This window comes from Oryza brachyantha, chromosome 1 (assembly GCF_000231095.2).
Source record: "Oryza brachyantha chromosome 1, ObraRS2, whole genome shotgun sequence".
In the NCBI taxonomy this organism is placed as follows: domain Eukaryota; kingdom Viridiplantae; phylum Streptophyta; class Magnoliopsida; order Poales; family Poaceae; genus Oryza; species Oryza brachyantha.
The window spans coordinates 12,807,717-12,820,765 of record NC_023163.2 but is presented as its reverse complement, the minus strand read 5'-3'; the positions used below and the strand labels follow the sequence as shown (position 1 = coordinate 12,820,765).

Sequence of the window (13,049 nt, the reverse complement as noted above, 5' to 3'; positions counted from 1 at the left end):
CTGCTGCGAATAGGGACAGCAGCGCTGCCGGTGGCTTGCTGCTAGGAGAGGGGCAGCTGGAGGCGGCTGGAGGAGCACGGGAGAGGGAGACGGGGAAAAGAAGCAAGGCTCTAGGGGGTATTTATATAGGGAGCTAGAGATAAATCTAGTTACATATCTCCTATTAAAAGGGAATAGATAAGGTGTTAAAGGGATAAAACTAGAGTCCTAATTAATTGGAGTTAGTTTTACTGTGAGAGAGGAGGTGGTGGGCTGCTCACGGCTAGGAGAGGAGGAGGAGATCGTGCACATGGGGGAGAGGCAGAGGAGCTCGGCCAGGAAGGAAAAAAAGGAGAAGGGGAAAAGAAAAGGGAAAAAGGGAAAAAGAAGAAGAAGGAAGGAGGGGAAAAAAGAAATTGCCTCCATTTTACCGATTTTTATTAAGTTTATTTAAGCAAACTTTACTGACTGCAATTCAAATTTAAATCTTGTTAATGATTTAAAATGCTTTTCGGAACATTTTAGAACATCCGAAAAGCTTCCAATTAAATTAAATTATTTATTACCCAGGCAAGGGTGGACGTAATGGAGTATGGATGAGAATCATAGTGTAACGATGGTCCTATGCTGCTTCCGGATTCACCTAGGCACAAGAGGGGGCTGCCCGACTTGGTGTAAAGGAGGGGGTGAAACCAGAAGTGTGGTGCGATGGTCTAGGGAGGGTTAGGTGAAAGGTCTTATCATGGTTTCCGTACTGAGGTATCGTGGTGATACGTTGGGACATGGTAACATGCTTGGGAGCCATGTCTTGTGGGTAAAGTTATACACCTCTGCAGAGTAAAACTATTCGAATAGCCGTGCCCGCGGTTATTGGGCGAACTGACAGATTCACTGGGATTAGTTGAACCTTTTATAATTGGATTAATCTTGGAACCGGTTTGACCCTGTGCAACGTGGTGTAACGTTGGCAGTGGTTTGGGTCTGTCGCAACGTGGTTTAACGTTGGATAGAGGGTTGACCCTGTCGATACGTGGTGTAACGTTCGACAGCGGTCTGGGCCTGTTGCAACGTGGTGTAACGTTGAACAGTGGATGATTATTTTAAATGTTTACTCTACTTTTATTTCAGTCTATTTTATCTACTATTTTACTAAATTACTACAGCTTTGTGCAATTTAACCTTAGTCTATCCCTTGATACCCTATTGCATTCATTATTCTTCCTCTCTTGGGTGTTACTTGTTGAGTACGGTGGTTTGTACTCAGCCTTGCTTAATTTTTCCCCCACCAGAGCAAGTGCCTAAGTTTCACTCAGAAGTCAGTTGGTTGTTTCCAAGGTTAAAGTGAGGTTCAGACCGCCGTCGGGAATGCCTGTGGTGTGGAGCCGTCTTCGCTAGCTGAAGCTAAAGATTAGATGGTTTAGTTTGTTTTCTTTTTCCACTGCATTTTGGTAGATAATGTTTTTATTTGTTTTTAAGTCGTGGAACTATGTATTGATTTGTCATAGTGTGTACTCAGGCTGATGCCTGAACCGAGATTTAATACATGCTATTGTTCAGAAATTTGGTGTAAATTTCTGGACGTGACATAAGAGACCTCAAAGACCATGCTCTAGTTGGATCGGTACCCGTCGACGGCCCACTCTACATGTTAAGTGTGGATTATATGTCACAACACCGGCTTTACAGTACATATTGTCTAACCTTGCATTAGTCAATATACGTTATTGCATACCGGGGGGCACTCTGCAAACCCGGCACTATTAGGATGGTAAGCTAGCCGTCCTAATATTGTGGCGGCAATCCTTTTTGGCTCCCCATGAGCTACATATGGTTGTGTCGAACAACTTACCCTTGTGGTGAATAAATCTTGTGCGCACATAATTAGTTCCTCAAAACTAACCCGATTGTCACTACTCCCTAACCTATAGGTTCAAAGATACATGCATACATAAATTAATCAGCCATGACTATCCCATACTAGCAGTGTGGATTTACGGTATAACACGATAAATAACACTGAGTTTGATCCTTAATCATCCCAGTCAAAAACTTCCCCCATCAATGCACAACTAACATATGCACACCATTTTCTTGTATGAGTTTGAAATAAAGTTTAACTATGATTTTATTTCACAAATAACATATATTTCTCCCATTTTTTATAGGTGATCAAGACCTGTTTTAAATTATTTCGATAAACCATGGTATAAATAGTGTTTATCGAAGCATGCCAAGCTAGTATACATGTATATTTCCCATATTAACTCTTAACATGTACAATTTCCCATCCCATGCTTACACGTGTAAGAATAGCAATATGTCAAGATTGGTTATGCAGCAATCAGAGTATTACTACCATTTCTAAACTATTTAGAAGCTAAGTACAGCATATGCATCTTTTGAAACAAGGCACCTATCAATTCTTATAAGCAAAAAATGGGATTCAAGTATGATTAAAGGCAGTGGAACTCTTTCCTTAGCCTTGGTCAGCAATACATCAAGCACACCATTCCTACGCCATGATCTCGTCGCCTATGCAATTTTAAGGGTATGCGACATAAATACTGAAAGAAAACATATAACCAAGAATGCTGTAATATGCATGCCTTTGTTAGTGATACCACCAATTGTAAGAATGCTGTAACATACAACCAAGAACTCTGTAATTTGAGAAATTATTTTTTTTGCTACCATATATTGCCTTTCAAGATCCACATACTTCTAATCTATATAGGTTTGATCATTGCAATTGCACTCCCGCCATGGTCAAACATATCACTTCTCTCGTGATACCACCTGCATTAATTGCTAAGAATTTTATAAGACCTTAGTAGTGAAGCTCGATCAATCGTCTATATTCATAGGCACGATTGTTTAAATAGTTTCACTTCCTTCCCGTAGTGAAAACTATCCTTCAGAAAATATAGTTTTTTTTCATTTAGTCCCTTCTCATCAGTTTTTACTACTATAAATACTACTAATGCTTATCTCAAACGTTAAATAATTTTAAATAAAAAACTAGTTAACTACGAAGTTGTATACCTTGTTGAGATCTAAGTTCCATCGGAGAGTTTGAAATGTAGATATGAAATTTTGTAAGAGCACAGTCGAAATTTTCTAATAATATTTGATCCACCAAATGATTTTAAATAAAAAATATTATCAACTACAAAGTTGTAAATCTTGTTGAGCTCTACAATTTTGATGTATAGTTTGACTCCCGACTTCATATGACATGATTACAAATTACAAAAGTAATATGCACCAAATTATATGGGATATTTTGTGTTTGGACCCTTCGAAGAGCGTGAAGGGGCACTCTAAATGTATTTTTTCTCGTACAGATCAATGTATGGCTGCCACATAGTATTTACCACCATCTGGAAGGGTGTTAGGAGTACATTTATATAAATATTAAAAACAATATATATTCTTTATATTTTTAAAAATAAATAAACAAATTTCGGCTAGCTCACCGCTAACACTATAAAGGCCCAAAACCCCTTCTAGTTTAGACCATTGACCCAATGCTTAGGCATCATGCAATTGAGATTGATGGTATGATACCAGCTGTAACACGCTACCTCCAAATTCTATGGACATTAATCCACTCTCATATTGAGCTAGTCCTTGTATACACGATACTTACCTTTTTTCTTGGTTCATGTAAAAGGATTAATTGGTATTATGGTTGAAGCACAAGCATTGTAAGCATGCTCCCACCCATCTAAGCTTCGAATATGGTATTACATTACTACAATATAATTTCTTTGGGTACTTCTGTCTAAACTACTAATGCATAATTCAAATGAGTTGGGTGTTACAGCCATGCCCTCTTTTATTTATGTGCCACTTAAATTTCCATTTACATTTATAGTATGTATTTTAATTATAAGCTCATGGACGTGGATGATGATGTTTACTCCATATTTTATTTCGTAATCAGCACACACAACAGTTAGTCACTCTATTTCATAATGTAAAATGTTTTAGATATATCTAGATTCATTTATTGTTTGTATATACGTTCACCTTAGTGAAACGGAGGAAGTACACTGTTTGGTCAGTTTCGTGTGAAGTTCACATGTACATTAACTGCTCACAATTTGTTGTTGTTCCGGTTGGCCAGACCATAGCACCAGAACTCTGTGCAACCATTTGGCAATTAACGCTGTAGTAACTTCCGTGATTTGCATGGTTAAAGCGGGCAAATTAACCCAAATGTTAAATTGCCAGGTTTCACGCGGGAGGTTTCTATTGGGTTGTGTAAGGCGTTGCCACTACAAATCTATAAATACCAAGTTGCCGAAGACCTCGACAAACGCGAGAAATGACAACGATAGTAGTTCCTCCCGTTATCCCTACTCCTGCTGAAGATGCCGATGCACTGCTGAAGGCTTTCCAAGGTTATAATCTCGTGTATTTCATTCCTCGATGTTCCAGTTTACGGCTATATGGTAATGTAATAGGTTCCAATCTTCACGGAAAGTTTATAAGTTCAATAAAGAAGGGACTTCAGATTTAGTTATCTAGAGTTGATGTATCTGTTGTTTATCGCTTATGTTTACAAATATGCACCCCCTTCTTTTATCTTTTTTTTTATGCTCCATTTGGGGTGTATATTCATATAAGAAGAAGAAAAACCATAGAAAGGTTACAGGAGACCCTAGTAGGGTTATAGAAAAAAAACCACTGAAAAATAATTTTAGAAGTTAAATTTAGAGTTAATCGTATAGTTTTTTTATCGTATTTTACTTCCTAATATTTGCTTTTAAATTAGCAAGAACACATATATAAGGTTTTAAAAATAAACTATTTTTTGGCAACTGACAAACTGCTATGACCTTTATCCGCTATCGTTAGGAATACCTCAAGTAGCTGTTACATCTAGTTCAATGTTTTGGTCCATTTGATTCATATGGATACTAATTCAGTGGTGTATATATAATTCTAAGCTTTTGTGGTCAAACTTATATAAAATTGTAAAATACCATAAATATATCATACAAAATATACAATACAAGTTAAAATTAATCAAGAAATTCACCATATTATATTATCAATGGAGTTTCTCCTTTTTTTTCTCATAGGAGTTATTTTTCTTTTTTTTTAAGCATGCATTGTGTCGTAGATTATGATTTTTTGGTGGTTCCGTGTCCACCAGGACCACCTCTGTATACGCTACTGTATAAATTGTTGGTTCTTTGATAAATAGAGAGCATAACAAAACATCTTATTACCCGAAATTGAGGGGGTAGGGAGTGGTAATAACCTTGAAAAGGTTTTCAGCCAGTGACACTGTTTTCTCTCTACATTTCTCCCTTGGAAAATCTGCATTGATCTCTGTGAACCATTTTTTTTTGGTCCAGGCTGGGGCACTGATGAGCGGACAGTAATAGCTGTATTAGCTCACCGGGACGCAACTCAGAGGAAGAAGATCAGAATGGCCTATGAAGAGAACTACAACGAGAACTTCATCCAGCGCCTGCAGTCTGAACTTTCAGGTCACTTCGAGGTGAGTGCTGCAGATATTCAGAGACACAACAGCAACACCAAGAACTCAAATTAGTAGATCAAAGCTAATGATCAAGTGATTCTTTCCGTCTTAACTACGTTTGGTTGCAGAGAGCAATGTACCACTGGGTACTTGACCCTGTGGAGAGGCAGGCCGTGATGGCGAACACCGCGACAAGATGCATCCATGAGGACTACCCTGTCATCGTCGAAATCGCGTGCGTGAACTCCTCCCCGGAGCTTGTGGCAGTCAAGCGAGCCTACCACGTCCTCTACAAGTGCTCCCTGGAAGAAGACGTCGCCGCTCGCGCCACGGGAAATCTTCGCAGCGTGCGTACTCGCCGCAACTGCAGAGCAGCTACCTTTGTTTCTGTGTATCTTCGTCGCGCTGCGAGCTCACGTATTGGTACCCTCGTCTGCTTCAGCTTCTGCTTGCTCTAGTAAGCACTTACAGGTACGACGGCGACGAGGTGAATGATGCATTGGCTAAATCAGAGGCAAAGATTCTCCACGAGACTGTAATGAACAGCAGCGAGACGGATCACGGGGAGCTCATTCGGATCGTGGGTACAAGAAGCAGAGCACAACTCAATGCCACGTTCGGTTGGTTCAGAGATGAGCATGGCAGCAGCATCACCAAGGTACGTCAAGTTTTCTTCATCCTCTGAATATATGTGCACATGTTGGTTAACACAACTGCATGCTCCATTCCGATCACTAGGCACTGCATTGTGGAGCTGATCCCACAGGCTACTCGCACGCGCTGCGCACCTCGGTGAGGTGCATCTCTGATGCGAACAAGTACTTCGTGAAGGTGAGGACGAAGAAGTTTTGCTAAGCATGCAGATAAACAGGAATTGAACTGAATTTGGCTGGTGACTGCATATTTTGCACGTACGTACGTACGCAGGTCCTGAAGAACGCGATGCACAAGTCGGGGACTGACGAGGACAGCCTGACCCGGGTGATCGTGATGCACGCGGAGAAGGACCTCAAGAGCATCAAGGACGCGTTCCAGAAGAGGGCCTCGGTTTCCCTGGAGCAATCCATCGCCAAGGACACCTCTGGTGACTACAAGAGCTTCCTCATGGCTCTGCTTGGGAAGAGTGGCATCTGAATTGATCAAGTAGTAAAACATCCAATACTTGACTTCTGCCGTATATAAACAGTATATCTAAATAAGGCTGCTTATTAATTAGTAGTAAGTTCATCTGTTCGAAAACCCGGGTACCCTGAAGAGAGTATGCTTCATGCTTCATATATATGTATGCTCTGCATGAACTGAATAGTAAAATCATTTTGTTAGTGTAAGGTTGGCCAATAACAAAAAATCCACCAAATGAATTGATGGTGTATAAAGCTGACGCTTTCTCAGGTAGAGTTTTTTTTTTCTTCTGATATAAATTCATGTCGGAAATGTAATCTTGTGGCCAATCCACAGAAAAACTAAAACCTGCACTTTTTAAGAAAGACTCGTGTGCCAAAATGAACTGCCCCTGTCACAAGGATTGAGCATTTACCGACTACTACAATATAAATTCCACAGCGGAGCTTTTGGCACCCAATACTTTAAACTTACTAAAATGACAAGCAGTAACACGCCTTTAAATTGTACTCTAAACATGCCGTTATGAAGCGATTTGTATAGGGAAAACAATCTGAACTGCACGCACATTATGTTGAGAAAAATGTGAATGTTTTCATCGCTTTTCGCAAGTCAAAAACACGCCAGCGCTTTTCGTAATGGCAAAAGCACCACTGAACGTTTCCAGCTACAAATGCAGATCGGGAGGAGGATCCCATGTAACGGTGCAAGCTTCCTATGGGCCTGATTGGGAGCTTTTTAAGATTATGATAAACTGCCGACGAGAAGTTAGCTTCTGACTTATATTTATTTTCTATATTTTAAAAGAGCTTTTAACGTATGAAGATTCTGAGTCTTCAAATAGGCTCCACGAAATATATATATATATATATGGAAAATTAGATCTTACTATTAGGTGTAGCTATTCCCTTCACGTCTATGATAAAAACATTTCCATAACTGTTTCTGCTCCTATCCAAATATGGTGCGCTAAGGCCACAAGCAGGCTAGGCCAAAGAAAAGTTCCAATGCACCTGAGGGTCCCCGTTAAGCCCCTTCACGGCCATGTACTAGTACTATCCTCGTGCTTTCCTCTAGATAGCACAACTCCTTAGGACATGTTCAATGGTAGAGCTTATTGTGGGTTCTATCTCAAGCCACGTCAGTAACAAGAGTCTATTTTATAATGATACGTGTAGAGTCAGGTATGGTTTATTCATTAATATAATAAAATATTTTTATACACCCTGATGCAACAAAGTTTTCTTTAATAAATGCTAAAAGTCGACTCTAAGCCATTGTCATGCATGACAACAACGTTTCTCTCTCCTTTCATCTCTTTCCTCCACGTTACCAAATTTGCTTGCGTGATGATTGAGAGAGTCATCTAATAAACACCTTTGTATATGCCCTTATGTTGTCACCTCATCACCTGGACCGCTGCAGTCTGCTCCTTCTCTTCCTCCTCATCTTTCCATGAGTTGCTACCTGGTTCCTGCTTTTAGCACGCTGCCCCTATTGTAGACTGCGATTTGTTGAACATTCTAGATAGTCATTAATTTCTTTTGCTCCTATATTTTTTAGTTACTTTTGCGCGTGTGTTTTGGTTATGTGCATCGCGGTGGACTTAGTTTATAATTAATTGAATTTAGTAAAGCTTCCATTATCTTTTTTATAAAGGTTAATTGGATCCATACCATTATAAATTTACTTATTTTAAAAAATATCATTACTATTTGACTAACTAGAAGGATGTTATTAACTATTCAAGATATGTCACTGCATCCCCTTCTGAAAATTTAGAATTTTTTAGATCAAATTGTCCTCTGCACTTCCAACGGTCTTCTAGAGGGAGTGTGAATAGCAGGGAGGGCAGTGGTCCAATTTTTTTTTTCTAAATGTGCCAAAGGGGTACATAGTGGTATATCTTGAATAGTTCGGAAATTGTAATGATGTCTTTACAATTAGTCAAGTAGTAATGGTATTTTTCAAAACAGTTAAATTTATATTGGCATGAACCCAATTAACCCTTTTATAAAATGACTTGACAAATTTACGGGATACTCATATTTTCAGGCTAACATTATTTTTACATATGTTCTTGGGGAAATCCTAATTTACGTTTTCAATCATCTCCCTTCTCGATTATGGAACTCCTAGTATGATTCAGGGATCATGGCAGTGGATGAGTGGACTACTTTATCTGCACATGTGAGCAGGGGAGTTGTTGTATTTTCATAGCAACAAGCAAGAAATGATGCCCCTTTTCTGTATGTTGATCCTTAGTAACCTAGGTACCGGAAATTTTCATGCCCTCAAGGTGTTTGATGGAATTGCAACATAGGTTACATAGTGACTGTCGAAAATAATGACAATTTTCTGTTACGGTCGATAGTGATAACCTGAACCATGCCTTCTATATTTTGCCATTGTAGAGTCCAGGCCAACTTTAAGCAATTATACAACAGAGTACACAGTTTAGACCGAAAAGTTTTATAACTACATCCTGAACTTTGTTGATTCTAACATGTCTTTACAAATCATAACCCTTGTTGATGATTTCTGTAAGTGACCAGCCACCCTTGTGTGAATAACTCCCTTTCTTTCAACCATGTGATTATTTCTCAGTTGCAGACTTACAATGCAAGCTGGTTGTCCTGCTGATTAGGTGTTGGTCCTTCTTGAAGATACTCTGTACTTAGTTTATGTCATCATTTATATGTTTTTAATCTTCGTACATCCCAGTATAGGAAACAACGATTAGGTAGATGGATAGTCGATCTTATATTGCTAACAGTAGCTTATTTCCCGGTCGTAAATATTTCAGAGCTCCATCTACTAAAGTTTTGCTTATTCTTGTATCCTTGTGCACTAGGGAAATCCTGATGGAGAGAAAAGCGGTACAAGAAAGTTGCTTGTTAACTTCACGATTTCATGGGTGTTATGAGCATTGGGCCAAGAGGTGGAGGCCCACAAACCCAAAGTCCAGCGGATGAACAGTACCCTTGGTATTGTACTAGTATATTAGACTAGGTTAGTTAGGGTTAAGTCTCTCCATCTATATAAGGATGAATTGTATATTTATTTCAAAAAGCAATGAATTAATATTAATCTAGTTCTCTTCCCTAGATGCTAATCTAATTTTACATCCCTTCCCTAGAGGCTGATGCTGCCCGTCTATCTCCTCGGCGGTGGCTATCCCATTATAGCAACTTGGTATCAGAGCAAACACATGTGTTTGTGGTTATGTTGACAAACACCGAAAGCAAGGATAGCATCGGTCAAAAAGCCTATAGCCATCCTCGAGAAATTGGAGAAGCTAGATATGTTGGAGGCGAAATAGGACAACATCATTCAGCGTCTGCAAGCCAGCAAAGTGGTGTTTAATGATAGCCTAACTAGCAGCAGCCTAGCACCAACCGAATTTACACTAAAGGAGGAAGGAGACGGCAATAGCCCTGGTGGTGACATTGTTGGTGTGTTGTGTCATCATGGTGGAGTAAGAGGAGGCGGCCATCATGGTGGAACAGGAAGAGGGTGACCATCATTGTGGAGCACGAGGAAACGACATGGCAGAAGACGGTGGTTAGCACGACGAGGGCACATCCGACCGTGGCACCATTGCCTCATGTTTATCCACTAACACAGGCTTTAGGAAGAAGCATATGACGTTGCCTTTGAAAAAGGCCGTCATTAGGTATCTTCAACCAATGCCCATGACACCCATAGAATGGTTGTTTGGCTTATCAGATGGGCCCCTTTAAAGGCATCTATGTCTTTTCTAAGACCCTGTTTATGTTAGAGTTAATCTTATTTTTGTTCATGTGTTTGTGTTAATTCTATTCGTGTCTATCTTAGAGAGCAAGTTAGTGAATTAGTCGGTGAGTGTATGCGTGAGTTAGTGTGATTAGTGATAGCCATGAGTTGTGTGTATTTGTTAATGATTGCATGCATCCGGTGAGTGTTGGCTCGGAGGGGCAGCCAAGGCAAGTCATGGCATGAGTGGATCAGCTAGCTAGCATGCATGCATGCATGTGTGTGTTAGTGCTCTCCATGCAAGGAGCTGTGGCTGCATGTATGGAGACATGATTAGTGGGTGAATTAGTCATGGAATGAGTGGCTGGTTGTGCGGCCAACGTTGCTAGTGTGCTGCTGTGTGTGTGTGCTATTTAAAGCATGTAATCAGTGTGTGATTAACCTGTGGAGAATAAGAGAATAGAAAGACAAGTGTGTGGTGGTTCACTGGGTGCACAGTGACAAAAAATCTTTAGTCTCTCATTGTTTCCTTGTGTATTGCTTCCTCCTTCTCCATCAGTGTGTTTCTTTGTGTGTGTTTCATCGAGTGAGAAAGAGAGAGTTGTGTGCAAGTGAGTAGCTGGGCCATCAAATGGTATCGGAGTTGGGCCCACAATCTCTTTAGTATCGTGCATACTCGTGTGGTGTAAGTCCGAAGCCCAGTGGACTGCGAGTGTGAGGCCCATATGTGCCAATGTGTTGGGCCGATTAGTGGACCGCAGGTGTGAGACCCGTAAGTGCTCGTGTGTGGAGCCGGTCAGTGCTAAGGGGCACCAATGTGTGACGGAGGAGATTGTTGGGAATAGTCTCAAATTGAAAGTTTAGAGGGAGTGGCACCAACTTAAAAGGGGAGAAGTCCCTCATCTTATGGGCTAGCTTTTGGGGTGTAGAAAGACTTTCTCCCAGTTGAGCCAGCGTCTCCCGGTTTTGGGCCAACAAGTGGTATCAGAGCCATGTCTGGTGATGGAGTGTACACACCGCCGAGCCACTGCGGTAGTGGCAGCGGCAACGGTGGTGGTGCGGGCACAAAGTGTGTGGGCGGCGGTGGAGGGCGATGAAGCGGTCGACGAGAGGAAGGACCAAATGGCTCTCGCCGCCATTGTCCAAGCGGTGCCGGAGGCTATGGTGCTAGGCATAGCTGAAAAGGATTCGGCAAGTGAAGCTTGGGATGCACTCAAGGAGATGCACATTGGAGAAGACCGAGTTCGGAAGGCGAATATGCAAACTCTCAAGAGGGAACTCGAGAGGATGTACATGAGGGATGCAGAGACGATTGGTGAGTACTCTCTCAAGCTCAATACGGTGGTTAACAAAATTCGTGCACTTGGTGAAAAGGTGGAGGAGACCATTGTGGTGGAGAAGCTTCTGCATACCGTCCTCAATAAATTTTAGTACATTGTTAGCCTCATCGAGCAATGGGGCGATGTGACGAAGATGACTATGGCAGAGGCCATTGGTCGCTTGAAGGCATAGGAGGCGTCAATGGCGGGGCGGCGTTGTGACAAGGAAGGGGAGCAGCTGTTGTTGGCCGCATGTGACGAGCCACGGCTAACGCGTGCTGAGTGGGAGGCCAAGGTTGCTAAAGAGAAGAGGAGCGAAGGTGGCTCCGGCAATGGCGGCGTTGGTGAGAAGAAGTATCGGCAAGTTCAACAAGTGCAAAATTGATTGTCGTAGGTGTGGCAAATTTGGACACTTCGTTGACGAGTGCGACGAGCCTAAGAAGATGACTAAAGCAGTGGCATAGCTTGTCATTGCAAATATGGATGATGAACCGACGTTCCTGTGAAGTTTGATGTGGAGGTGAAAGAATAAAACCCAACAAGATTAAGGGGGCGTTTAGTTGCCAAATATTTTTCCCAAAAATATCATATCAAATTTTTTGATACCTAAATAAAGCATTAAACATAGATAAAACGAAAAACTAATTCTTATGGCATGCTGATTGCTGCGTCCATCCCCACAGCGACATCGATCCACTCGTTCAGGAGTTGCGTCCATCCCCACAGTGACCACAAGCTATTTCTCGGATCCCCTCAACCTGAACTTACAATACATGGTCCCCAAATTGATCGGTGACCACAAGCTATTTCTTGTATCCCCTCAACCTGAAGTTACAATACATGGCTACCACATTGATAAGCAAGCTCATGCATACTACTCTGTCCCAAAAAAGAGCATTCCTGGGTTCGGTAGTTCAAGCGTTTAACCATCCGTCTTATTTAAAAAGATTGAATAAAAAGTTAAAAAAAAATTAGTCACACGTAAATACTATTTATGCTTTATCATGTAGTAACAATAAAAATATTAATCATAAAAAAAATTTAAATAAAACAAAGAGTCAAAAATTCTATCCAAAAACACAGAAACTCGTTTATTTTGGGACCGAGGTTATATGACCAAATCAACTGGATGACTCAAAACTAAGGCACTCAAGTTTATTCTAATAGTGGGCTCTAGCCGTCTAGGCCCAACTTAAACTGAATTTCGATCTCGGGGAAAAATGGAGAAATGAGAGGTCACTTATCTAAGGTTACCCCTTATCTCAATAAAGTTAAAAGACCCAAATATATATAAAAAAAACGGGGCATTTAACTTTTTGCCATTCTTATAAATGACACCTAACATATTTGTCACCCGCTGTCTATAACATGTGGGTCCTCATATGTCTGTGACATAT

The 13,049-nt window shown here is 40.8% G+C and overlaps 1 protein-coding gene across 1 annotated transcript; it reads left to right on the top strand.

Moving 5' to 3' along the window:
- Nucleotides 1–4,309: 4,309 nt before the first annotated feature.
- Nucleotides 4,310–6,610, top strand: LOC102704559 (annexin-like protein RJ4). Its single transcript, XM_006644134.1, has 6 exons — nt 4,310–4,385; nt 5,349–5,494; nt 5,605–5,823; nt 5,919–6,134; nt 6,215–6,307; nt 6,404–6,610. Exons 1-6 carry the CDS (start codon nt 4,310–4,312, stop codon nt 6,608–6,610), a joined length of 957 nt encoding a protein of 318 aa, XP_006644197.1.
- Nucleotides 6,611–13,049: the final 6,439 nt, after the last annotated feature.